The following is a 27,441-nucleotide window of genomic DNA, read 5'->3' as shown; positions in this document are numbered from 1 at the left end:
GTTTCAAAAAGATTATAGCTCACTGAAGGCTCAGATGATGGTTAGCATTTTTAGCAATAAAGTATTTTTAATTAAGGTATGTATAAATATATATACATATTTTATGTATATTTTATACAAAATATATAGAGATAATATATGTATATAAAATACACATATTTTATGTATATTTTATACAAAATATATATAAAACATATATATATATAATGCTGTTATACCCCTAACAGACTACAGTATAGTGCAAACATAACTTTTATATGCCCTGGGAAACCAAAGATTCCATGGGACTCATTTTAATGTGATACTCACTTTATTCCAGTAGTCTGGAACCAAATCTGCAGTATCTCTGAGGTATGCTTAAGATTTATATACCTTCCTATATATGTTTCAATTAAGAGAATGTTTTCTCCCCCAAACTCCCCTCCCATCGAGGCTGCCACATATCATCAAGCAGAGTTCCATATGCTATATAGTAGATCCTTGTTGGTTATCCATTTTAAATATATTAATGGTAATGTGTACATGTCCATCTCCAACTTCCTAACTATCCCTCCCACCCCCATCTTGGCAACAATAAGTTCATTCTCTAAGTCTGTGGGTCTCTTTCTATTTTGTAAGTTCATTTGTATTATTTCTTTTAAATTCCACATGTAAGGGGTATTTCTCCCTCTCTATCTGACTTACTTCACTCAGTATGGCAATCTTTAGGTCCATCCATGTTTTTGCAAATGGTGTCTCATCCTTTTAATGGCTGAGTAATATTAGATTGCATATATGTACCACATCTTCTTTATCCATTCCTCTGTCAATGGACACTTAGTTTGCTTCCATGTCTTGGCCACTGTATTCAGTGTTGCAGTGAACACTGGGGTGCATGGGTCTTTTTGGATCATGTTTTTCTCTGGATACATGCCCAGGAGTGGGATTACAGGGTCATTTAAAAAGTATATCTTAAAAAAAAAGTTTAAAAAACCAAGTATGTATAACCAACTTAATTTTTGGTTAATTTATTAGTAGGAAATTCATCATCCTTGAAATTCATCTTGAAACTCATCCAGATCGTTACTTGCTGATTTTTATTTATTTTCTTTCATTTCAAAAAGATTTTCTATTTTATCTTTGACTCCTGCCTTTGTTCAATTTGTTCCATGATTTCGTTGGGAACAGCAGCAAATGTTCCCAATATTCCTGACATTACTAGTCTGTGTAGAGGATCCCTTCTGTCTCTCTTCTGTATCCCTTATCTCCACTCTGATTATGTTCATTTCTATTTTCTACTCTCACTTTGAGTGATCTTTCAAGACTGTCCCTCTTCCTCACTTATTTGCTTTTTAATTCTGATTCTGCTTTTTGCCACTTCCAGGGTATTCTCAGTGCTTTGTGAAACAGCATGCTTCTTGCACAGTGTAATCCATTCCTCTTGTGACTTCCTTCTAATTTCAATCTGGAAGCTCATCTTTCATTTCTGGTTTCACAAAGAACTTCCCTGAAGGTATAAATCAGTTCTTCAAACTCTTATTTCCTAATATAAGTCTTCATTTGAATATTATATTTAATCTTTCCACTTTCCCCTACAGAATCTGAATGGGTTACATATTGGATTTTTTACTTATTAATTAATCATTCAATGGAGGAAGTTTATCTCCTGCCTTTCTCCCCTTGGCACTAATGACACTTTGGACTAGATAATTCTTCACTGAGGGGCAGGAGGTGCGGGTGGCTGTTCTGTGCATTGTAGAGTGTTTAACAGCATCCCTGGCCTCTGTCCACTAGATGCCAGTAGATCCACACTGGTTGTGATAAGCAAAACTGTCCTCAGACAATTGCCAGGTGTCCCCTGGGGTGAAAAGGAGGTAAACAGCACTCAATTGAAAGTCACCAGTCTAGACTCATTTGCCTAAAAGCAGAATGGGTAGAATCTCCTTATTCTTCTGTATTTACCTGGACACTAACTCAAATTCTTCCCTTAGAAACTAAGCTTGGAGAATTAGACGTTGTAGAGGTTTCAGTTATTAGTTCAAAAGTTCAGCAGCCCAGGAGGATCTGGATCTGGCTATGAACAGCTGCAACTGGGAAATTTCACCTCTATGTGTTCTCTTCACTGGGGCCAATGCCTCTCAATCTGTATGTATGTCTGGGGGTGGAGGCTTGGGCTGTGCTCTGGTCTGATGCTAAGAGTCTGGTTTATTTTCTCGTATAGGACTGGACTGGTCACTCTGATAAAGTTAAGATAAAATCCTATGGTCGGTTAGGTGGTTCAGCAAATATTTTTCTCTGCACAATGGCCTTTGTTTGGTGCTGCTGGCCGTGGGCTACAAGGCTGGCTCCTAAGATATGGTTTCTCACTCTCCAGCCAACCATCCTCACTCCAGACCTTAACCCCATCAGAAACTGGAATAGAATAGGAAATGGAGCCTATCTGCATTCCCGACTTCCCTAAGTGCATGCCTTCTAGATGGGTGGTCTCCAGCCCATCCTTCCAAGCTGCGGAGTCCTTCTGATCCTCCACACTCCCCCCCACCCCCCGACACTGGGAGTTGTATACACCTCGTGTCATCATTATTTCAATTCAAACTGATTGTCAGCTGGCAGATAGCCCTTGGAATTCATAGTTTAAGATTGGGACCATTTTCAGATTTCAGTTGATAAAATCTTCCTTCTATTTTTGTTTGTCTTGGTTCCTTTCACCACATTTCAGAAAAGGAATATTTTACTACCTTGCTATTAAGCCATCATTTTTTCTTTTAGTGCCCAGTGTAGTATTTCTTCCTTCTTCATAGAGGTAAAGTGATAGGGCAAGGAAATGGCTCAACTCTTCTTAAAGTAAAATCTCTTATGTCTCACTTTGAGCAGTGAGAGAAATGATGTTTTTTCCTAAAATACACAGTCAAAAGCTCTGGGGTAGAGCTCAGGAGAGCAAAATCCAATTTTCGAGAATATGCTAGTTATGTGACTCTAGGTGCGCTTTTTTTTTTGCCCTGTGCATTTAATTTTATTCTCAAAATAGAAAAATATGCTCTGTTCCACTTTTGCACAAGGCTGGGGAAAGAATGTAATGTATCCTGTGTGTTATCAGGAAGAGATATTAAACACAAGAAACTACTCATTACTGCCTAACAGAAAGAGGAGTCCTTAAATTCTAAAAGAATCTTCTACCTTCTCTACACCACTCTACACGGAGATTAGGGCACCCACACTTTTCCACTGGGAAACCACATAGCCATGTATAGATACAGGCACAGGCATTTCTTTTCTTTACAACAGTGACAAAGAGAGACGGTTGATAAGTAATGCATAGGTGTCATGATCACACAAAGGTTTTATTGTACCCATCTTTTCCCAAGCAATCTTGTGAAACGCTTCAGTTTCCTGATGTAATTTTAGTAAACATAAAGCCAAACACCTCAAGTTTATGTAACTAATTCCATTTGCATGAAAAACAATAACTGCTAGAAAGTTGCCTCCTGGTAATTACAAACCCTCACAGGCAGATGGTTGGGCCCCACCCTGGATAACGTGTGCCAGATGAAGTTTTTTAAAACTAAAATCTCGGTCATCTGCCTGTGAATTCATGAGCAGCAAACTGGGTCTGCTGGTAGCAGACAGAAATACTTCCATAACAATGGGCACACTCACTGATGATAAAGATTAAAGGTAACAAGATGATGCCCAAATCTACCTGGTATCTTTGTAGAACTTAATACAGAGGTAAAATAAGGCCGATCAGTTGACCACAAAATATGTGGAGCACCACCATAAAATCAGCAGCAGTCTAGATGCTTTAGAAATACAACATTCAGTTCCTGTTCTTAAGGAACCTGGGATTTAACTGAAAAGATGAGCATGCGTAGAACAACAAATCATGTAAGACAAAGAACCACCTGGCATTAAATCTTGACCCATCTTCAGCAGTGATGCTGTTAGCTCTCCCAAACTATCTGTTTGTTCTAGCCTATCCTCTCCTCAGTTATACTTCCCACATCTCTCCCACACTTCCCTCAGGGTCTCCTGTGTGAGATCCTCTGCCATAGAAGTTAGTATCTTCCATTCTTGATCTACATAGTCAGCAAGTGAAATGTCTGTAATTGAGACTTCAACTACCATTAGTCTGCTGAAGACCTTCCAATTCACAGATCCAACTGAGTGCACCCCTGCTGGTCCCACAGACATCTCACAGGCAGATGCCCAAACTTGCTTCCCTGCCAGTATGTCAGATCCTGGTGAAGGGCACCACCATCACCCAGTCATCCACCTGGAACCTCAGGAGTCATCTGTGACTGCTTCTTTACTTCTACATTCAACAGGTCATTGAACCAGTTAATTCTTCTCATTCTTTCTTTTACCCACCCCTCCTCTTCCTCCCTCCTACTCAGTGTCATTCTTACTTTAGGCACACATTATTTCTTGCCTGAGCTTGCAAACCAGTTTCTCTGCCTTTGGTATCATTCCCTCTTCCTCCCGAAACTCTCCTCTCCAGCCGCTCCCAATCTTTCACTTAACACACCAGTCATACCAGAACTACTTGTATTTCTCCATGCTTTCTCATCTCCACATCTTCATGTGGTTTTTCATCTCTATAATCTTTATGTCCCTTTGCCCAGAACACGCTACCTTCTCCCTATCAATCTACTAAACTTCTACGTATCCTTTAAAAGTCAGATAAGACAACACTTTGTCCAGAAGTTCTTTCTGAGTCCCTCCGACCCACTAAACAGTCAGATTCCCCACTATATACTGGTATACAAATATTCTATTGCCAAAAAAAAAATGTAAAAGACCTCGTGGACTGTAGCCTGCCAGGCTCCTCTGTCCATGGAATTCTCCAGGCACGAATACTGGAGTGGGTTGCCATTTCCTTTTCCAGGGGATCTTCCTGACCCAGCGACCGAACCCTGGTCTCCCACATTGCAGGCAGATTCTTTACCATCTGAGCCACCAGGGAAGACCTTTAAAAGATATGAAGTTCTTTTTCATATCAAACTTCATACAAAGAAGGAAACTTTTTTCTCATAAAAACCATAGGAAATTGGGACTTCCCTAGTAGTCCAGTGGTTGGGAATCTGTCTTGCAATGCAAGAGACATGAGTTCACTCCCTGGTCGGGGAACTAAGATGCCACAAGCTGCAGAGCAATGAAGCCCTCGCGCTGCACTACTGAGTGCGTGCACCACAACTACAGCGTCTGTGTGCCGCAAGGAAAGATCCCACATGAAGCAATGAAGATCCCCCGTGCCACAGCTAAGACCTGATGCAGCAAAAATCTTACAGGAAATAGACTTCACTGTAAACAGAGATAAGTTTCTGTGCCTCCCATTCAAAACTGTGGTTCACACTGAAGTCACCCCGTGGATACTGCGATCAGCCACATTTGCTGGACAACATTCCCCCCTCATCCAAACTTTCACCATGTTCCAGGCAAAGCAGAAGCTTTCCTTTTTATAATTTTATTTATTTATTTGTGGCTGTGCTGGGTCTTCGTTGCCCTGAAGGCTCTTCTCTAGCTGCTGCGAGCAGGGGCTGCTCTCTAGTTGTGGCGTGTGGACGTGTCATTGATAGGGCGCGGTTCCCAGGCTCCCAAGCTGTGGTACATGGGCTTAGTTGCTCTGAGGCATGTGAGATCTCCCCAGACCAGGGATCGAACCTGTATCTCCTGCATCAGCAAGTGGACTCTTTACCACTAAGCCACCAGGGAAGCCAAGGAGACGTTTTTCTTACATTCATCTTTCGCTATTTAGGGCAAGATGATCAACTGAACAAAAGCACAGCATTTCTATGAAAACAACCTCTAAAATCTGTCTCAATTTCCCGCTTTCACTGTCATTATATGTCTCCAGCTACCTGTGGACTGCTCCTCACCGACAGCAGGATGAGATGTGAAAGTTAACACAGACCTGTCTCCTTACCTATAAAATGATGAGCAGATAATCTCGAAGAATGCTTTTCCCACAAAAACATCGTCTGGACTCATTCCCTGTCCTAAGCTGGTTTTCCTGTGAATGCCCCCATTTCTCTGAATAGATAAAATACATAAAGGGCCTAGCCAACAGTCACTGCAGTGCATCATCCTGCCTCTGACAGGAGTGTCACAGGAAGGTTAAGTGGTGGTTAGAAGAGTCTCCAGTGTATGCTCCCAAATACTATAAATGCATCAATACTCTCTTCTCCCAATAATTCAATATAGAGCTTCAATTTGGGCCATGTTTTCCCAAGTCTGTACATATCATACTACCTTTTGGAGTAAAGCATCTCCTTTCATGTCTTAAATTTATTTTTTTGAAGCCCCAAGGGGTACCTTTAATTGCAGTATTTCAAGATTCAGAGAACAAGTAGAGGTGAATCCCAGCTATACCTTCAGAAAACCTGTAATCTCCGTACAAGTGCAAAACAATGCTGTTGGTGCTTGGGTTATTGGTTACCTAGTGGTGCCCATATTGGCCAAAGTTGCTTATTTAGCAAAAATCACCATGGAGCTTGAACATTAGGTTTCTTTTGCTATGCTCTAAGACCTTTTCATGTTTTTATAAAGTTGTTCCCATACATAAATCGTCTGTTATGAGAGCTTAATGGCATCCCCAAATTTCACTGGCACTTCTACAGAAAATGCTTCCTGCAATCTGCACCTTTCCAAATACCACTGTTGAGAGGCTGAGTTTCTGGAATATGAGATGATTCCCATTTGACATTAATCCCAGAGTGAACAAGCTTCATTTCTAACCCTTGTCCCAAGCTTGAGTTCATAGTGATAAATTCTGCCACACCAGCTGAATTCTGCCAAACCACCTGTCCAGACTTTAACAAAAACCTCAGCACCTCCAGAAACTGTTTCCAAGTGAATCCTTCCTTCTTTGGCCCTCTCCATTCCTAACACCACTATTTTAGTTGGACTTATTTCTCAGTGACACAATTTTAACCACAGTACATCACAATAATCACAGTGGTCCAGCTGCCTAGGTTCAAATCTTACTTCCACCATGCTAGCTCTTTGACTTGGAAAAGTCACTGAATCTAATTTTGCAAAAAAGCAGGAAACATCAAGAAATGAAAAAACATCATTATGATAGAACTGCTGATAGTATCTATCTCATATAGATGTTATAGAGGATTAAATGAGGTAGTGCCTGCAAAGCAGCACTTGGCACGGTGCCTGGAATAGAGCAAGTTTTTCCTATACTGCTTTATTACTACTATTGTAGTTCTTATTGTTATTCTCAACAGCTTCCTAACTGGTCTCCTGCCACAAGGTTTTCACTCTTCACCAATCCATCTTCTGGGCCACTTCTAGGAGGAGGCATTTTCAAAAATATTTCTTGGTTATAAAATACATATTTCACTAGAGAAAAGTCAGAAAACATGATGAGAGAAAAGTCCCCCGTAGTCTGACCAGAAGTGACTTTGAGGGCCCCTTATTTCCCAGCATTTGGGGGAGACTTGTTCTGATCATAGGAATTGGGGGCCCCTCCCTTTCTCTCTTCACGTTTGTAGATGTCTGATCTGTCTTCCTTGTGTTTAGGGCCTCATTTGCTATTTCTCCTCCTCCAGGGAAGGAAATATTCTTATATGGGGCTGAGGACATAGTTGATCCATAATAAATATTTTAATTGTGGAATTCAATGATACAGATATTGGGATGAGATGTGTTTGGTCAAACTAATTTTTTTAAACTTGAATTTTAATCCCACTGTTGATGCATTTCTTCCTAGATTTTTCTCTACTTTTTAAAAAATATTCATTTATTTTATTTGACTGTGGCAGGTCTTAACTGTGGCATGCAGGATCTTCAGCCGCAGCACGTGGGATCTACTTCCCTGACCAGTGATTGAACCCAGGCCCCTTGCATTGGGAACATGGAATCTTAGCCATTGGACCACCAGGGAAGTCCCCTCTCTATTCTTGTTTTAACCCTAGGTGAGCTGACCATTTAAATATTCTTTGTAACTGCTGTTTTCATTGTTAGCATTTTTCCGTAATTTAACATTTAACAACACAAGGTGGGTTTGGTTCTAATTGTTTGTTTAGCATTAGATAGCATACAAATATTTTATTTGTATTACATGTAAATAAAATACAAATTGGAGCAACAAAGGACTGGTGGTGGTGCTCCCCTTACCTCTTGACCACTGCCCCTGCCACGTCCCCCCCAAACTCTGCCTGGCAACAGGCTGCCACCATCGCCACATTGGATTTCTCTGATGCTGACTCCCTACTGCCCATGCTTTTGCTCACGAGCTTCAAGCTGAATCTTGTCCTATCCACTGGGGGGCTCCTCTGGTCTAAGAAATGCAGGAGCACGCTGAGGGCTCAGGTCCACCAGTGCCAGTGGCCTTCCGTCCTACAAGCTTGCTCCTTAACCGCGCTCAGGAATTCCTCAGTCTCGGGTGGCTACCTTCTCACTTCGCCCCACCTATGTTCACGACAGTTTTCAAAACCCAGCTCCGAAAAGTAGTTTCCTAAGTAAAGCACTGCCCTCAGAGCACTATGATAGTTCAACCACTTCCATATAACAGCACAGGCACTTGGCAGATACCTGCTGACTGGGCCACTGAGTATTTCATTGTTTATGTTGTCTCTTTAAGCAAACCACGACATCCTTAGAAGGTAAACCATTTCTCTTAATTTTTATCATATTGGTCACTAGCACTTGGTTAGGTAAACAATAAATGACTGATGAATAAAGTAACAGCCAACACTTTTCTTCCTTCATAATATATATGTTTTTACATCCTTTTCTTGCTTTTTTGCACTTGATAGGCTTGATAATAGCTAAGAACTCTTACAGTGCTTCTTACATGCCAGACACAGTCCTAAGTGCTTTACATATATTAACTAATTTAAAGCTCAGATAAACCCTGGTGACAGGGTACTACTATCCCTTTCATTTTAGGCATGAGGAAGAGATGGGATTAAAATTCAAGTTTAAAAAAATTAGTTTTACCAAACATAGTATTTCATCCCAATATCTGTATCACTGAATCCCACAATTAAATATTTATTATGGATCAACTATGTCCTCAGCCCTATATAAGAATATTTGCTTCCCTGGAGGAGGAGAAACAGCAAATGAGGCCCTAAACACAAGGAAGACAGGCCAGACATCTACAAACATGAAGAGAGAAAGGGGGCCCCCTAATTCCTATGATTAGAACAAGTCTCCCCAAATGCTGGGAAATAAGGGGCCCTCAAAGTCACATCATTATTAGACCCAGTAATGAAGAGGGTCGGCCCTCAGTGGTAACCACAATCTCAGAGCACGTTTGTGAGCCTTTGGCAGGACACTGCTCATTTGTTCACCCCTGGATGGAAGCACTGAGGCCAACTTTTCCTTGTCCCTCAAGAGATTCTTTGTCACCGGCCCCACTGTCTTGTACCCTAGAAGCCTGGGATAGCTGGAGCAGGCAGGACTGCCCAGCTTCTCCTTATCAACTGGGATACAATAGCTCGACAAATCACAAAACTGACCAAACATTAGTGTATTTAAACAAGCAGAGAAGACAGCCTTCTCATAAGATCTATTAGTGTATCATAAAAATCACAACAATTCAACGGGCTCATCATCGGTATCATTGTGTTTTTTGGCCAACATCTGAAACACGCACATCTTTTATGGAATGCTAAGTAGCAGAGACCCACATTCTAGAGCGGATCTGGAGTTTCCTGAGGCATCCATGACCTCCCCCGAGACAGCGAAGTCCCCCAGAGCAGCCACCCAGAGGTCTGGTGCCCTGCTTCTATTCCAAAAGGCAAGGCTCAGAAACAGACCCAATTCCTCAGTGCTCTTATCCACACCATGGCTTCAACCATCCCCTGAAATTAACTACGTCCAAAGGTACAACTCAGGGCCCAGTCCACAGTCTCTCTGACCCTTCGACTCAGGCTGCCCAAACAGAACTCATCACTTCTCCACACTTGTGTTCTCAGTGCCGACTACCACCAAGCCAGAGACCTGAGCTGTCCACATCCCCTCAGCCCCCTCCTCAGAGGTCACTAACTCTGCGGCCTCTCCCCACCTACTGTTTCAGTCCAGGCCCTTGTTATTTTTTGCCTGGCTCACAACAGTCCCTTTCTTACAGGGTCCCCCACCCATCTTTCCTCCCCACAAGCAGGAAAAGTCTTTCAGAAGCACAAGCTGATGATTGGTGCTTTAAAACCCTCAGGAGCTCATTACGTATTACCAGTAAGATCAAGCCAAACTCCCAGTAAGATCAAGCCAAACTCCCAAGCGTGGCTCCCTGGGCCCTGCCTGCTTCTCAAGCCGCCTTTCATTCATCCCCACACAGACTCCTCCCCTTTTGCTTTCCCAGGCCAAGAGCCATCTAAATAGGCCCTACCCTGTCACGGCCACCAAGCTGTTACCCAAGCTATTCCCTCTTCTTAGCACATCTTCCTTCCACCTGACAGGCCTGCAGGCCTCAGCACAAGCACCACCTCCCACAGGAAGGCTTCCATGATGCCTTCACCTCAATCTGTATGACAAAGCACCACCGACACAGGATACACCACACAGCATCACCGTCAGTCTCCACTAGCCTGCGCGCTCACTTCTGTGTCCACAGGCCCCAGTGTGGTGGCTGGCACACAGCAAATGTTCCTCAAATCAAAGTCAGAGCCTAGAAATCCATGCCCACCAGGCCTCTTCCCCTTACCCTTCCCTGACAGCCAGAAGGACTTACCCACACAATCACAGGTGGGGAACTCGGCCTGGGCTCTCTTGGCAGGTGTGTCCAGCAGACTCTTGGTGGGTGTGTCCAGGTACTTAAGAGGCGACTCCAGGAAGCCACTGAGGGTGGGTGTGAGTGGGTTCTCGGCCTTGGTGGGTGTGGCCTCCTGGCCTCCCTCCTCTGAATGGAAGCAGGTAGTTGAGAGCACAGTCACAGCCCCTGAAGATTCGATCTTGATTTGCTTGGGAGAGCAGGTCGCAAAAGGGCTCTCGGGGGCTGGGAGACACGTTGGCTGGTTCTCAGGGTCCTGAAGGGGCACAGACGGGGGGCCAGGAAGCCCAAAGCTATCCCCAAATTCAGCCTCAAACTGCCGGATGAGCTCTTCCAGCTTGTCATCAGCAGGGGGAAGAGGGCCAGCGGAGCCTGGTGGCAGGGTTGCCACGGGGCTGGGAGACCTCATTTCCTGAGTAGGGGCCAGCAGGCTGTCCCCGGAGGGACTAGGTGCAAATAGCGCAAGAGAAGGTTCTGGGGGCAGGGGGACAACAGAGCCCTGTGAGGTGGGGACGGGGGCAGGTGGGTGAGCCTGCACATCCTCAGAGGCTGGGGGCCTCAGCCCTTCCAGGACGATCTGCCGCAGAGGCGGGAAGAGGGGCTGCGCTTCTCGTGGCCTGGACTTCTTGATGTGAACGGGCTTCCGGACACTGGGCTTAATCCCAGGGCCAGCTCTGTCGGCTCCCACGGGACCTCCAGCTGGTGCCAGGGGCTTCTTCTTCTTCTCCTTGGGTGGTCTGTCGGAAGGCCGAGGGGCAGGGGAGCTGGGTGGCACCCACCAGCCAGGAGCAGGAGGCTCCGAGGGTGGCGGGCGGGAGGCATCGTGGGCCTGTTCCAGGAAGAGACTGCGCTTATGGTGGAGGTGCTGCTGCAGGGCCGTCTGGGCCTTCTGGTGGGTGTCGGGCTCTGAGGACTGTGGGGGCGCCTCCCTCTGGAGAACGGGGGAGGGGGAGGGGGAGCACGAGGGTACCTCAACCTTGACCTTGGGCTTGGTGGGCAGGGCCTCAGGCCGCTTGAATACTGACTGGATGTAATCGCTGGCACTGCCCAACAACTGCTCCAGTTCAGCCATGGGGTCAGGGCTTGGGCGAGGCATGGGCCACGAGCTCTGGGGAGTTGCCGGTGGGGTGTCGGTGCCCCAGGCTTCAGGAAACTCTGTTCTCGGAGTTGCTGCAGGGAAAGCAGGGCCATCAGGAGCAAAGGACGGGTGCTCTTCAGGAGGGACCACAGGCCACGAGGGAGTCCGGAGGTAGGACTGGGGAGATCTGAAAGGGGCAGGAGGGGACAAGGCCTCGGGAAGGGGGCAAGAAGCCTGGGAAGTGGCGTGGGAAGGTTGGGGGAGGGCAGAGGAGAGTTGTGTGAGGGCCTCAATGGCAATGGCAGTCTGCAGGCTGATGTTTTTTTCCTTGGCGATGCTCAGGGCACTCTGGGACAGGGGCAGGCCCTCCAGAGGAGGTATCTGGGGGACCTCGGAGTTGAGGAGTGGCCCAGTTATTGGCGCCGGGAGGCAAGCGTCGCCAGAAGGCAGAGTCCCTGGGAGCCTAGGCCGCTCCTCCCCTCCCTCCACGACCACAGACTTGATCTTCCCCTCCAGCCACTCGAGGTAGTCAGGGCACTCTGGGCCATCGCAGTTGCAGTTGGGTGGTTTCATGCCATGCCGAGCGAGGGCCAGGGCCGTCTGCAGCGTGTCAAGGTCTTCACTGCTGGCAGAGCAGCTCTCGGGCCCTGACCTGGGTCCCCTGTTGTTGTTCCCAGCTTCACGACTCATCTCACGGTTGAAGGTTTCATAGAGCCGGGTGCTAAGGGCTCCATAAGAGGACACAGCTTCGGCCACAGCCGAAAAGGCCACCAGATCGTGGGCATCTTCCAGGCGAGCAGTGTGAGCTGGTCCTGGGGCCGTGTCCCAGTCAGGCTTCTGGTCTGCTTGCCAAGGACTCCCGGCGCCCAGTAGACTGGGTCCAGCAGGTTCTCTAGCACCATTGACTGGCGCCCCTGAGGCGCTTAGCTGCCGTGAGTCCCCATGGTACACTGGCCCTGAGTCCATCTGACCTGGAACAGGTCCATCAACTGGGCTGAGCTCTGAGCCTGTCTGAAGAGAGAGAGAGAGGAGGAGGAAGAAAAGGGGAAAAGATGAGCCACGACACATGAAAAGCACTGTCTGTGCCACACCAGTGAGAGGCACGCCTAGCCCTGCTTTCCTTGCCAACTCTCCCTGTCTCTGACAGAGCCTGAGCCCCAGCGCGTCGCCCCACACCTCCTCTCCCAGCGGGCTGTTCCACAGAAGCGGATCTCTAACAGATCCCAACGTGGATGTCTGAATGCTGCTCAGATCCTTTCTGGGTCTCATACTGATCACACCGATGAAAGGCCCCTGAAACCAAGCATCTGTTGAGGACACACGTAAAGGTCTTCAACAATGACCAAAGTGACGCCAGAACCTTTGCTTTCTGCCAGGAGGAGAAGAAAGCTAACTAAGCAGCCATGTAACAATGTGCCAGCAGGGTGAAGCGTGTGTGTGATGGGCAGGGGACGAGCACCTCTAACAAATTCAGTCTGGACAAGGGGCCAGCGTGGCTTCACATGGGAAGGAATCCATGGTTCTTTTCTTTGCCTATTACGGTCCTCACTCGAGCCCAGGCTGAGCACAGGTGGCTGACAGGATGACCTTCCTAGTCCAGCCCCGGGCCGGAGGAAGCTCTGATCATCCCATACAGCCTGTGTTTAGCCCCACACCGAGCCATTCTTGCTGATGACGAGCGAGTTCTTGCTGGGAAGAAGAGCCAAGCTTCTTCCCAATCCCAGGAACCACCATTATTCAGCTGATGTCCACCCGAAGGACACCAAAGGGGGAGAACACAAGAGGAAGTGGGCTGGGGCTCCAGTCCAGCAAGTTAAAGGTAATGCAAAGAGGCAGATGTGAGTTTGCATGAATTCATCCCACTGGAAGGGAAAGCTCTTCCTTATGGTAGAATGCGAATAAAACATAGAAAAGGCTAGAGAAGGATATAGAAACTCATCAGTGGAGGCTACGAATAGCAGATGAAAGCTTGGCAAAACATCTCTCTAAAAATGACTTAGTTACAATAGCAACTTAGAAATCTGGCAGACACCACTTTTACCAAACGATCAAAGTTACCACCATACTGGGACAAACCAACATCATGTGCCTCTTGATATGCTACATTGAGGAGGAGGATATAATACTCGCACAGACCTGCAACCAGAACATATAATCATGCGGAAACATCAGATGAATTGAGACTAAAGGGTAGGCTAGAAAGCATCTGGGTTGTTCTCTCCAAAAATTTCAAAGACAAGAAAAGCAAACACCTCTCCCAGCTGACATGAGACTAAAAGACAGGACAGCAAAATACATGATCATTAACTGGGAAAAAACAGCTATGAAGTACATGACTGAGACAACAGACGAAATTTGAATATGGATGTGGATAAGAACGTATCATAGCAATCTCTGTGTTCTTGACATGATGATTATACTATGATTGTATAAAAGAATGTCCTTGTCCTTAGAACACATACACACTGAAGTATTTAGGGACAAATGGTATCTCCAACTTAATCTCAAATGGCTCAGAAAAAAATTACATGCATATATTAAAGTATCACACACAGACAAAATGATAAAGCAAATAAGGCAAAATGTAAACAATTTGGGTATATGGGAGTCCCAGGTACTCTTCTTTAATCTTTTCTGTAAGTTTTAAAATTCTATCAAAATAAAAAGTTAAACAAATTAGTCCCTCAGATAGAACATAAAGTATATTGAGCAGATGGTTAAATGATACGAGTCCGTAGATGGTCAAACAGAGCCATCACGGGCTCCAAAGCAGTGGTGGGAAGCTGGGATTGGGACTGGCCTTTGGGAGGTGAGCAGAAGACCCAGCCTAATGGTTCCCACCTCATTCTCACCACTTGCTCAATTCTGGCCACAAAGGACCTTCGTGCTTTTCTAATATGCTTTTCTGAGCTTTGAACATGCAGTTCTAATTCCCAGCCTCTCTGAGGTCTCTTCGGCTTCTTCTTCAAGCATCAGCTCGGTGTCATCTCCTCTTTAACCTGGCTGGCAGACTGGCCAGTGCTCCCTTCCTGAGGTTCCCACAGTAACTTATACATGCTTCTATTAGTACTTACCACACACCAAGTAGCTGCCTCTCCCCACTAGATGGTAGTTCCTTCAAGACAAGAGCCAAATCTTAATAACTTCTATGCCTCCTGCCTAGTCCACCATATATGCCCATAGGCCATGGAATACATCAGCCTTTCCCTGACCGTGGTGGAAGACAATCTTTCAGAACTAGGAACTAGGAACAAATACCTTTCCTCTAGAAATGTGGCTGAACACCCACTTCTCTCGTCCTTCCTACTTTAAATCTACACTAATGTGGCTGCAAAGGCTACAAAATTTGAAGTGGTCAAATTTTACATGTTTACATATAAAAGACAGAAGAAGTATGCACAACCAAGAAGCAACACGAGAGATTAGCATGGATTTACAGAAACAGTGTCAGGACGACTAATGCTGTATGAGCAGAGGCTTCTCTAAAATAGTCAAAACAACTAAAAGGTTTTTAAAAAGTTACTCTGGGTGTGTGAATAAGAACAAGGAAGAGTTAGGCCCACTCTCGTGCCTATGAATTCCCAGGGAAGGAAAATACTCTTTGGACTGAAGAGAAAAGGAAGACTAGATATAGATAAAAGTAAAGTGAAGCAAAGATAGGTGGGAGACTTTAAGAACCTCTAAATTTCAGTTTTCCCAGCCAAGGGAGCCCACTGACACACTCTTGACACTGCCAGTGATCCTGGAAGAAACTTGCCATCAGGGGAAGGTGCCAACAGGTGAGCAAAGGGCAAGTGTCACCCCAACTTTCAGTACGCTGGGTGAGATCAGTCCAGGTCAGAGTCCTGAGTGGGTGACTGAGGGGACCTCAAGGAGTCAGGTTCAAGGACAGCCATCGACCCATCTACACCCAAGTAATCGGTGCCTTATTTTATGTGGTCACCGGACCAGGAGATGAGAAGGTCACAGGTCACAAACGCAAGGGCTACAGGCCAAGTCTGCCACAGATCTGTTTTGTTTGAAAAAAAAAAATCAAATTTCACAAGAAGCCCAGATATTCTTGAAGGCCCACACTCCTGTCTGGCAACTTTGTGTACAACTGAGCACTGACTACTTCTCCAGCTCACGCCCAGCCGCATTATTCACATTGCCTCCTTTAAACCAAGGCCAGGAGTCAGGGATTATTTATTAACTGCTCAAATTAATTAGCACTTCATTCATTTGTGTTATTTGCCAGGGCCCTGGGTTTGTGAATCAAGCCGCAGACATCCAAGTTCCACGAGGTTGGCTGTGATCCCTCTGAGGGCCAGCTTTGGGAAATGATGGGCTGGATGGGCTGGCTCAACAACGGCTGAATAACCATACCCAGAGTATAAGTCGGGGGGTAGTCTTCAGTGGTCTGCCACAGGGCTCTGTCCTCAGAACTGTCCTGGTCAACAAATTAATTAATAATGATAGTGAAGGCACACTTATTAAAGAGACAAGTGACAGGACCAGGCCAAAAGGTCAACAATCAGGAGAGAAAAAGATCTAACTGGGTAAACAAGGTCCTAAAACATATCCGTGCAAGTCAAAGACAGAAGCAGCACATAGCAGTGGCTGCAGCATACGTGAAAACATCTTAGTAATCAGGAGGGGGAAAGACTTACTGACAGTATACTCAATGTGGTGTGATTTGGCAGCTTCAAAAGGTCTTATTACTCAAGGTTTGTCCAAACTTCTTTACTACTGATACCACCGACAGTAAGAAACACATTTTACACTGTGATCCATTATATTCTTATATACATGTGACAAGTTTACAAAACGGTATTTCCCCTTACTAGATACACAAATCCCTCCCTCCCTCTTCCTTGCAGGTTGACTTCACAGTCCACTAACAGGTCCCAACCTATCTGCAGGGGGACACGCACATGAGACCTGCCTGGAACAGGACCTACAGCACAGGCAGCAACAGCCCAGCTGTGCCTGGGCAGTGAGGGGGCACAGAGAAAGAGCAAGCAGAACAGTTCAAAACCACAAGAGAAGCAGGTCCCTTCTGGTTCTGAAGAAGACAAAACTCAAGAAGATCTTTAAACATCTGAGGGCCTATCATTTGGGAATAAAATTTAACTCATTTCGAGTGGCCCTAAGAGGTGGAATCAGAAAACGGGGAAAGCTTGAGAAAGAAGACTTTGGCTCAATTTAGGAAAAAGTTTTAATACGGAGGATACTTCAATAAAAAATGCACCGAATCCTGTCCTCCGAACAAGCAGGGGGTACTGACAAGGAAACCAAGCTGTTACTGTACGATTACTGGCAAGACACAGGATAATGTGGGAGGAGGATGGAGGACCTTTCAAAGTCCCAGCTAGACATGCCCTAACCCTAAAGCCCTCCACACTTTCTCCCTCACTTCTCATCCCCCTCTGGGCTGTGGCAAGCACTGCTCTGAGGATGCTCCTTAAAGTTTGGCCTCCAGCTGCTTCCAGCCCCTGGAACATGCTACAGGCCCACTGAGAGCAGCCTCCCTCAAATGGACCAAACTCCCTGTTCCACCTCCAAAAGCTCTGTCCCCGACCCCTATTCTCGCAAGAGGTCCCAACCCAGACATCACCCATGTTCTTCCAATGTGCCCAGACATCAGGTCCACACAATTCTAAACATGAATGTCTCTCTATTCTATCTCCTCCTTCTCCCTTCCTACCCTCCTAATTGGGGTCTTGTGTGTGCGCACACTTTTTAACTGTCCAACTTGAAAGTAGCTCCCTAGTCCCCACCGCCGCCCCCCATCTTTTCTCCACTCTACAATCTGCTGTTGATCATACTCCTCCCTCGAGACTCTTCCTCACACACACCACCCTTTCCCAACCTTCAGAATTCAAGAGTGCCTTCTGTACGCACCCAGTGATTAGAGGGGTGGCAGATTTTATTCTCCAAAGATGGCCATCACAACCCCTCCACCCACACGCACTTCTCCCATGGAGAAGTGGGGTCTATGTTCCCTCCCCTTGAATTGGGTGAGTCTGTGACAATGGTGGAAGCACCATTGTCGTGTTTTTCAAATCTATCATAAAAGACAATACAGCTTCTTCCAGGTTCTCCGGGACACCCATGCTTGGCACCCACTACCAGGCTGTGAGGAAATGCAGCCTGTCTGGAAAGGCCACATGGAGGTATTCTGGACTTTTCTGGCTGAGGTTCCAGCCCAGAGTGGGCATCAACCTGCCAAGTGAGTGAGTGAAGGAGCCCTGTGAGAATTCCAGCCCTGCATCGAGTTACCTCTAGCTTTTGGGACCTCCCAGCTGAGGCCCTAACATCAAAGAGCAGAGACCAGCTACCTACCCGTGCTGTTTCCTTCCTGACTTCCAGCTCCAACACTCCATGAGCATAATATTAATAAACGATTCCTGCTTCATGCCACTTAACTCTGGGGTGGTTTCTTACCTTACAATGGACCAGACTATATATTTCAGGAGCATCAAGAAGTTTATAAGGCAAAAGGCAAGAGACAGACCCATAAACAAACAAATGCCCCCAAGTGCACTGGTGCCACGAAAACAGTCTTTCCACGGCCTGGGGCACAGCAGCCACTTCTCTGGGAAGGTAGATGTGTCTATCAAGAAAGGTTTCATCTTGAAGAGACCTTTGGGACGAGACTCCGAAGATGGGCAGGTATTTTCGAGGGGGGGAAGGAGGAAGAATTCCAGATGGAGGGACTCTCATATGCAAAGGCACAGAACCATGAGAAGGCCTGGCAGGTGAGCAGCCGGGCATATCCTGAGCGCGAGGCATAGGGAGGGCAGGTGTGTGGCTCACAACATGGACACACAGGAGCAGATTTACATTTCAAGAGGGGCACTCAGGTGATCCCACAGAGCACTGACTGCAGATGGAGTTCAAGGCTGGTGACCCGAAGGCCAGTTAGGAGACTTGCTGCTGTCCAGATCAGGGATGATGAGGGCCTGAACTAAGGCAACAACAGAGAGATGGGAATGAAGCGTGATTATGGAAGCAAGTGATTAGATGAAGGTTGAGACAAGGAACAGAATCAGCCCCTTGTGATAAAGTCTTTCTGGACCAGTCCTGCCCACCACAGGTTGGAGCCAGATCTTACACATAGTCACCTGCTGTTGTGGATCTTTTCTAAGAGAGGGTGATGGATTACACCATAAAAACTCTAAGGGGACACAGCTTCCATCACAGCTTCAGAATCTGACAGAGTGCTCAGTATGTGTTCAAAATAGTCAGTTGCCTCTTCCTTCCTCCCAGGACCTGGTTGGTTCAAGCCTCTTCAGCCTCGACTCTGAGAGGTGGCCTGCGGGTCTCTGGGCACTCTGGGATCCTCCTCTGTTATGGCACTTGTCACACTGTATGCACACAAAGGTCTGCAAAGCTGCCAAAGCCATCGGCTCCTGAACAGCCTGACCCGCCCCTCCATCTGCTTCCATGGGGGGCCCCCAAAGGTCTTGGTGCTGCCCTTCTCAGAGCCACCTTCCAGGCATAGAACACAACCCTGCCCTCACTGGGACCCACACACCGAGTCTTACTAGGTCTCTTCCCTGCTTTCACTAGAAAAACTCGGGCCCATCCCACTTGGCCTGGATAGGCCAGAGGTATGTGCTCCCCTCACCAAGCGGTGGGCAGCAGGGGGTTGTTACTGAAAGACAGGCAGAGTAAATGCTCTTCTCAGAGCCAAGAGACCTAACCCGTCACCTACTTCATGAAGGACTGGCATGTATGTATAGCATCGTCACCTGCAGCTGCAACTCTCATCTGCAGAAGACTCCAGGTCTTCCTCCAGGGGCCCAGGAAACCCGGTCAGAATTTGGCCCTGTGCCCTGCTTGGTCAGGACTCCCGAGGTCCAGCATCCCTCCTCCTTTACAGCCTACGCCTTTCTCCATCCCCACAGCTGGTCTCTCAGACATCTGCAGGTATCCAACAACAGCCTGACCCCCAACCCCACCACAGGGGCTCCAGAGCCCTCTGGATACCAGGCAAGGCTGCAGAAACACAGAACGCCACCCCTAAACATCTCTTTTTATCCATAACACAATGAAAGGTGTGGAAATGACATAAGGTTTTCCAAGTCTTTCCTGACTCTCAGAATATCAACACATGAAAGCAGATCAGCAATTCTCCATTAAAGGGAAATTGAAGGAAGGCTGGAAGATAAAAATTATTACTGTGAGACATCAAAGTCCTCACTGACTATCTTTCTCAGGGCCTCTGGGAAAGGAGACATTAGAAGAGCCCAGAGTCCCGGGGGCTGTCCTGTGGTCCAGCAGTTATACACCATGTTGGAAGAAACAGGTCCAAGAAGGTGTTTTGAGGCAGGTTCCACAAAGGCCAGCAAGTCCTAACACTGCACTTTCCCAGCTGCCTACACTACCAACTCAGCTCCTCTGCTCCTCCAGCAGCTATTCGACAGCTGCTCTCTAGCTCCATCCTTTTCCCCAATCCTAGAGTTCAGCAGCCACCTTCACGTAAAACCGATTCTTTCCTTCCTTCCCCCATATGGACGGCCCCACTCCCTCTAGTAGCACAGGGGTTGCATTCATGGCATGTTCTGTCTAGAGTTGATCAGTTGTTCACCTCTCTAGAGAATTCTCCCCTCCTGGGGTCTATTGATGACACAAATTTTAAGTAGGGAAAGAGACATTTAGGGAAACCCTTTCAAAGGACGTACACATTTGCTTCTTTTTGTAGGAGTGAATGGTGCCTGTATGTGGGTACACTGGCTAACCCAGCCCCTTGACTACACTCTCCACGTCCAAGTTCTCTCTGTAGACAGCAAATCTCAGAGGGTTATATCTAACTTCCAGAAACTGTCACTGGACAGTGTAAAAATGAGTGTCCCTGTGGGAGGTGCTGGGAGGTAATGTTTCTTGTGGTTACTATGTATACACCAATAACATATTTTAAAGTCTAACTTTTTTCCTACTACGAAATGACAGATAACAGCAAATCTCTCAATGGTTGGGGTGATGCTCAGGAAGAAGCTGAAACAAGGCCTAATCCCTTGAAGTCATCATATCTGGCAGAAGCATGGGACCTTGATTGTTCATGCCTCTTGATCAAATAGTAATTAATGTGGCTTTGGGGAAGAAAGGAAAAGAAGAGGAGTGACTAGGAGAAGTCTCTACGTAATAATGATGGAATATTCTTATGAAAGGCCGAGTATCATGCTCATCACTGCACACTCATTAACCTCCTCCAATCATCATAAACTCCTAGAAGGTAGAGACTCATCTGCACAGATGAGGGCATGGTACCACATAGCAACCCAAAAGAGCACAGACATTTTTAACAACTCTTAAACTCTTATATAGAAGAGGAAAAGGCAGAAGCAGTGACAGACATTCTCTTATCAGGCTCTAAAACCACTGCAGATGGTGACTGCAGCCATGAAATTAGAAGATGATTGCTTTTTGGAAGGAAAGCTATGACAAACCTAGACAGTGTATTAAAAAGCAAAGACATCACTTGGCTGACAAAGGTCCGTATAGTCAAGGCTATGGTCTTTCCAGTAGTCACGTACGGATATGAGAGATGGACCATAAAGAAGGTAGAGTGCTGAAGAATTGATGCTTTCGAACTGTGGTGTTGGAGAAGACTCTTGAGAGTCTCTTAGACAGCAAGATCTAACCAGTTAATTCTAAAGGAAATCAACCTTGAATACTCATTAGAAGGACTGATGCTGAAGCTGAAGCTCCAATACTTTGGCCACCTGATGTGGAGAACTGACTCACTGGAAAAGACCCCGATGCTGGGAAAGATTGAGGGCAGAAGGAGAAGGGGGCAACAGACGACGAGATGGTTGGATGACATCACTGATTCAATGGACAAGAGTTTGAGGAGACTCGGGAAATGGTGAGGGACTGGGAGGCCTGGCATGCTGCAGTCCACAGGGTCGCAAAGAATTGGACACAATTTAGTGGCTGAATAACAACAACAACAAACTCACTTAAGGGTTTCCCAGGTGGTTCCATGGTAAAGAATCTTCCTGTCAATGCAGGAGACTCGGCTTCAATCCCTAGGTCAGGAAGATTCTGTGGAGGAGGAAATAGCAACCCACTCCAGTATTCTTGCCTGGAGAGTCCCATGAACAGAGGAGCCTGGTGGGCTACAGTCCACGAGGTCGCAGAGTCGGACATGACTGAGTGACTCAGCATGAGCACTAGCAAACTCACATTAAGGAAATGCAAACAAAATAAATAAAAAAAAACAGAAGAAATTTTAAAATTACATGTTTTAAAATTTAAAATTACAAAGATTTTCCCTGAAGCATTAATAGTAAAAAGTTACAAATAACTTAAGTGCCCTAACAATAAGGGAATGATTTTAAATGTTTCTTTTTATGAAGAGAATGGGGAATGAACATAAGTAAAAAATGTTCAACTTCAGTAGTAAACAGAAATACAAGACTGCCGTGAGAGTCCATTTTATAACCATGTTGAAGAATTTAAGAGCAAGAATGTTTAGTTAAAATCTTACCCCCACCACTTACTAGTTGTGTGGTCTTGAATACATTAATTAACCTCTCTGTTTCTCATTTTTTAATCTGGGCTTCCCTAATAGCTCAGTTGGTAAAGAATTCACCAGCGATATAGGAGACCCTGGTTCGATTCCCGGGTCGGAAAGATCCGATGAAGAAGGGATAGGCTACCCACTCCAGTATTCCTGGGCTTCCCTGGCGGCTCAGCTGGTAAAGAATCCACCTGCAATGCGGGAGACCTGGGTTCGATCCCTGGGTTGGGAAGATCCCCTGGAGAAGAGAAAGGCTACCCACTCCAGTATTCTGGCCTGGAGAATTCCACGGATTCTACAGTCCATGGGGTCACAAAGAGTCAGACACGACTGAGCGACTTTCACTTCACTTCACTTCAATCTATCTACCTGAGGTTAAAAGTTGACCTCCCTATGCCTGTTTCCTTATCTGTAAATCAAGGATTAATAACAGTACCTAACTTCACAGGTTGGTCATGAGGATTAAACAAATTAACATACGAAGAACACTTACCACAGTACCAGGTACATAGGAAGCACTAGGAAAGGGTATTTTAGTTTGATACCAAGTGCTGGTGAGATTTAGCAGGAACTTTTTTCTTATGATCCACTGTTAGAGGTCAAAACAACCATTTTGGAAAGGTCTGTAGTACCATCTATTAATGTTAAATAAACATGCATGTACCCTATGATTCTATACTCCTAGAGAAACTCTGCACACGCGCCTCAGGAAATGTGTACACAAATGTTCACAGCAGCATTACTCGTAAAAACCAAATTATGATAATAGTCTAAGGGCTCACCAACCACAGAATGGACAATGGAATATTACACAGCAGTGCAAATGAATAAATCACAGGAACATGAATGAATCTCAGAGACTACACTGAGTAAGGTAAAAAAAAAAAAAGCAAGCCTCGAAAGACTATATACAGTATATCAACTCTAAAAGCTTAAACAAAAAAAGGATATGTAAATGTATTGTGTAAGAATACAAACATATGTAATCAAAACTTTTTTAAAAAGCAGGGGAATGATAAACACAAAAGTCAAGGTAGTCGTTGCCTCTGGAGGTGAAGAAGGGGGAGAGGGTCGGGAAAACACCCAGGTAGTTTCAGTGATGTTAGCAACATCCTAGCTCTTAATGCAAGTAGGGAGTTTACATGTGTTTGTTATTATGCTTTATATGTTTAACATATATAAAACACTAAGTGTGTTTCAAATAATACATGAGAAAAACTAACATATAATATTCCATCAGCAGATATGCCTACTTAAAGTGATAAAGAATAAAAGCATATTATTAATAAAAACACTGCAAAATGTCTTCAATGAAAAAATGAAACTCAAGAATGTACTTATAAATGGATGCTTTCTGAGGGTTTTTATGACAGGGGAAGTGTTTACACTATTTGAAGTGGAAAAAAAATAGGATTGGAATTACTGCTCAATTTAAGAATCCAATTCTCTTAACAATGCACATCTGTGCATACACAAAAACAAAGGGAAATCTGCAGAAATGCGAACAGTGCTCATTTCTGGGTAGTAGAGAATGGGTATATTCTCTTGTTCACAGGCTCCAGAATTTATTGTAGGTGTTGTATTTTTATTTGGGGGGAAAGCTTAAGAATAGAGTAGTTACAACACACCTGAAACTCTGCATAAACTATGCGGACCTCTAAACAAGCACTAGAGGGGAGTCTCAGGGAGAGGAATTCCTGGGTGCGTTTTCTTCTTGCTATTTCTGTTGCTACACACACACACACACACACACACACACGCGCGCGGCCCTCTGGGAGGGAGACTGGGTCTGGCTGAGGCAAGGTGCCAAGCCTGAGATTCCCCACCCATTAGAAATCCTCTGTAAGTCGCTGTGCCCAGTACAGCCCTACCACGCTGACCCCCGCAGCAGCACACTCCTCCCCCATGACGACGGCCGTAGCAGGGGCGGGATGGAGCCCGCTTTGCCGGTTCTCCAGACGGAAGCCCCTGCCTCAAGCGGCGGCCGGCCGAGGCCAGCGGGAGGAAATGGAGCCGACCACATCTGAGGCCTGGCGAAAGGAGCAACAGCTGCCTCGGAGGCCGCCAGCGCACGAGAACCAGGTCAGGACGCAGAGGCGGCTCCTCAGCCAGACAGCGAGAGAGCCCGCCTCCACTGACACACCACACACACACACACACACACACACACACACACACACACACCTCGCACACCCCACACACAGCGCCACAGCCACCGGGGCCAGGGCCCAAGCCACGCAGTGCACGTCCCACAGCCAGAAAAGCCCCCGTGAGTCCCCAGCCAGACTAGGCAAGCCACAGCTCCACCCACCCAGCTGCTCATATGCAGTTCTCACCACCCACCACCTACCCCCAAAGTCTAAAAAGCGAAGGAAATGAGAAACTTTGCCAACATCACAGTCCATTGACAGAGAGCCAATCCTTAACTAATAGCCCCATGCACTCTCCCTAAATGTGTCCCAAACCCCACAAAACCTAGTGGCAGTTCCAGTGTGTCAAAAGGACCGGCACTAGAGGACAATGACAATAAGAGAGCAGCTAATAGTCCTGAGTGCTAGGTGCTAACCTCTGGATTAAAAAAGCACTTTTCCTGGTGTCTCAGGTGGTAAAGAATTCACCTGCAATGCAGGAGGCCCAGCTTACATCCCTGGGTTGGGAAGATACTCTGGAAAAGGGAACGGCTACCCAATCCAGTATTCTTGCCTGGAGAATTCCATGAACAGAGGAGCCTGGTGGGCTACAAGTCTATGGGGTTGCAAAGAGTCAGACACAACTGAGTAACATCTACTCAGTAACACTTACTTATTTCATGTTTAAACACAACCTTTTGAAGTCTTCCAACAACCCAACCCCCATTTTAGCGGATGAGCAATGGAGGCACGTGCTCCAAAGCCTTGAAATTGGTGAGTGGCAAAGCCCAAATCTAACATCAGGATGATAGTGGATGCCCATGGCCTCCTAACCACCAGGGTTCTAGTCTTTTGGAGAATGTATGCCCACATTTGCAGAAGAGTCTAATAACTACAGATTTCAGCCTCCTACTTGAACCCCTGTTGAGTGAGTTTGCCCTCATCATTCCTTTCTCAAAGACTTGAGAGGATTTCAGTTTTCTTTCAATTCAAAAAACAAATTCTTAAGCCACCACTCAAAAACCTATAGGAAAAGTAACTTTTGGCAGAGGAGCCTGGTGGAGGCCAGTCATAAGACAGACTTCACACAGTGGGTTAGGAAATGGAAAAGGGGGAAACTGACACTTATGGAAGCCAAGAGGCAGGAAACTGGGGAGTACAAACAAGTTTTGTTTATTCTAAAGCTCTGGGGGGGGGGAATCACATAATACATCTCAGTGTAAAGTCTCATTCTCTGCAGTCACTGCAGGTCTTTTAGCCCAGATAACTGAAAGATGCCAGTAATTTGGGGTCCTGTACATGTTTATCTCAAAGTCCTGTCTTCAATGTTGGAAAAAAGGGAAATGGAAACCTCAACCCCTTGTTACCCATTTTCTCCTCCATGAGGTTAGGGGTGATGAGGAAGTCAGTAGGAATCCTCCTACCTCTCTGTGGCAGACCCCCACTCTCCCACCCCCCGCCACCCCCATACCTCTGTCCCTAGATTTTTGTGACATTGCTGGATTCTGGTCCTCCTTCACTCCCTCTACAGAGGTGCTCCCTGCCCTCCTGGAAACCCCACTTACACCCAAGGCTGCACTGCTCAGCCTGCACCAATAACCTAAAAGTGCCCTTTCTCCTGACTGTTCCTCAAGCTCCTGGCCTGCTCTCCAACCAGCACGTTTCCACCTCGGTACAACTTAACTCCAGCACATTCAAAACCTAACTCAGCACCTGTTCCCCTTTTCTACAACTCTTCCTCTGAACATTCCTTTATTACAATTCACGTAAAGAGTCACTATCTTGGGAATCCTGGGTCAAACCTTTGATGTCCAGTCACCTTTGATGTCCTCCTCTTTATGTTTCCGTATGGAATCAGACTGTAGTCCTGTCCACTGCTCCTCTTGACAGTATTCCAGATCTGCCTTCTTTCAATTCTCTCCTTACTTCTCTCTCACAGGGACAAACGCGGGAGGCTCCTTGACCACACAACCCACCTGTGCTTTTGCCCCAGCACACTACCTTCAGAATCATGTCCAATCCAGTAAGCCTCGAACCCACATCCCCCAACTCCCAGGCTAGGGTGCTCTCTAACTCACTACTTCAACCTTCTCTCTTGACATAAATGACAGAAATAAATGAATAGGTAAGCAAATAGATTGATAGATAAATGTATCGAGGGCAATAAAGAACTTTCCATCTCATCATGCTGCTTCAAGGAACTTAGCTTTATAAATATGAACTTCAAAAAATATATTCTACACATTAGTAAAAACTAAAAACTCAAGATAAGGGGGACAGTTTAGTAAATTATGATATAACTCAGTGGAATATTACACAGTCATTAAAACCCATAAATTATGAATACCAAGGAAATATACTGGGTAAAGTGGGAAGTGAATATCATACTGAATAAACTATGTAAAACCATGCATGCAAATGATAAAAGAGGGAAAGAAACAGTTTTTTAAGTGAAAATAGCTGTAGTAGCCCCAAAGAATTATGAAATTTCACCTGTGGATACTATATCAACACATTTTAACAATCATACCTTTCATATATCAATATATATAATTAGGTATTCATTTATCGGTCCCTTCAACAAATATATACTGAGCATTTACTATCTGAGTGTCAGTTTTAGGCACTGGGCATACAGTAGTGACTGAGCAGTCCCAGCCTCATGGACAGACTTTATAGATGTTGGATTTGTCCTGGGTCCCATTCAAAGGTAAGTTCCTTGACAGCAGACATGTACCACTATCTCTAAAATGTGTGTGGCAGCATAAAGCAGTTATGTACTCTGTGACTTTGAGTACGTGATGAAAGCATTAAGAACTGATATTAACTATAAGTTTATCTCTGAGTGAAGCTGCCCTTTGTGTAATTACTGAGAATATCAAAGGCATGAGTGCTAAGTCACTTCAGTCGTCTCCGACTCTTTGCAACTCCATGGACCACAGCCCACCAGGCTCCTCTGTCCATGGGTTTCTCCTGGGAAAAATACTGGAATGGGTAGCCATTCCCTTCATCCAGGGGA

General features: G+C 45.8%; 1 protein-coding gene across 3 annotated transcripts in view; it reads right to left on the bottom strand.

Annotated features, from left to right (window-relative positions):
* The window catches only part of TET3 (tet methylcytosine dioxygenase 3), a 107,013-nt gene that overhangs the window by 44,198 nt on the left and 35,374 nt on the right, over positions 1 to 27,441 (bottom strand). For all 3 annotated transcript variants that reach the window (XM_081483807.1, XM_081483806.1, XM_081483808.1), the window contains one exon: positions 10,667 to 12,794. In XM_081483807.1, the coding sequence (XP_081339933.1) occupies positions 10,667 to 12,794 (2,128 nt within the window). The remainder of the gene's footprint in view (positions 1 to 10,666; positions 12,795 to 27,441) is intronic.

The sequence above is a fragment of the Giraffa tippelskirchi genome, chromosome 4, assembly GCF_054371585.1.
Source record: "Giraffa tippelskirchi isolate mGirTip1 chromosome 4, T2T-mGirTip1v1.2.pri, whole genome shotgun sequence".
Taxonomy (NCBI): domain Eukaryota; kingdom Metazoa; phylum Chordata; class Mammalia; order Artiodactyla; family Giraffidae; genus Giraffa; species Giraffa tippelskirchi.
The sequence above is the reverse complement of the archived record's forward strand: the minus strand, read 5'-3'. Positions and strand labels throughout refer to the sequence as shown.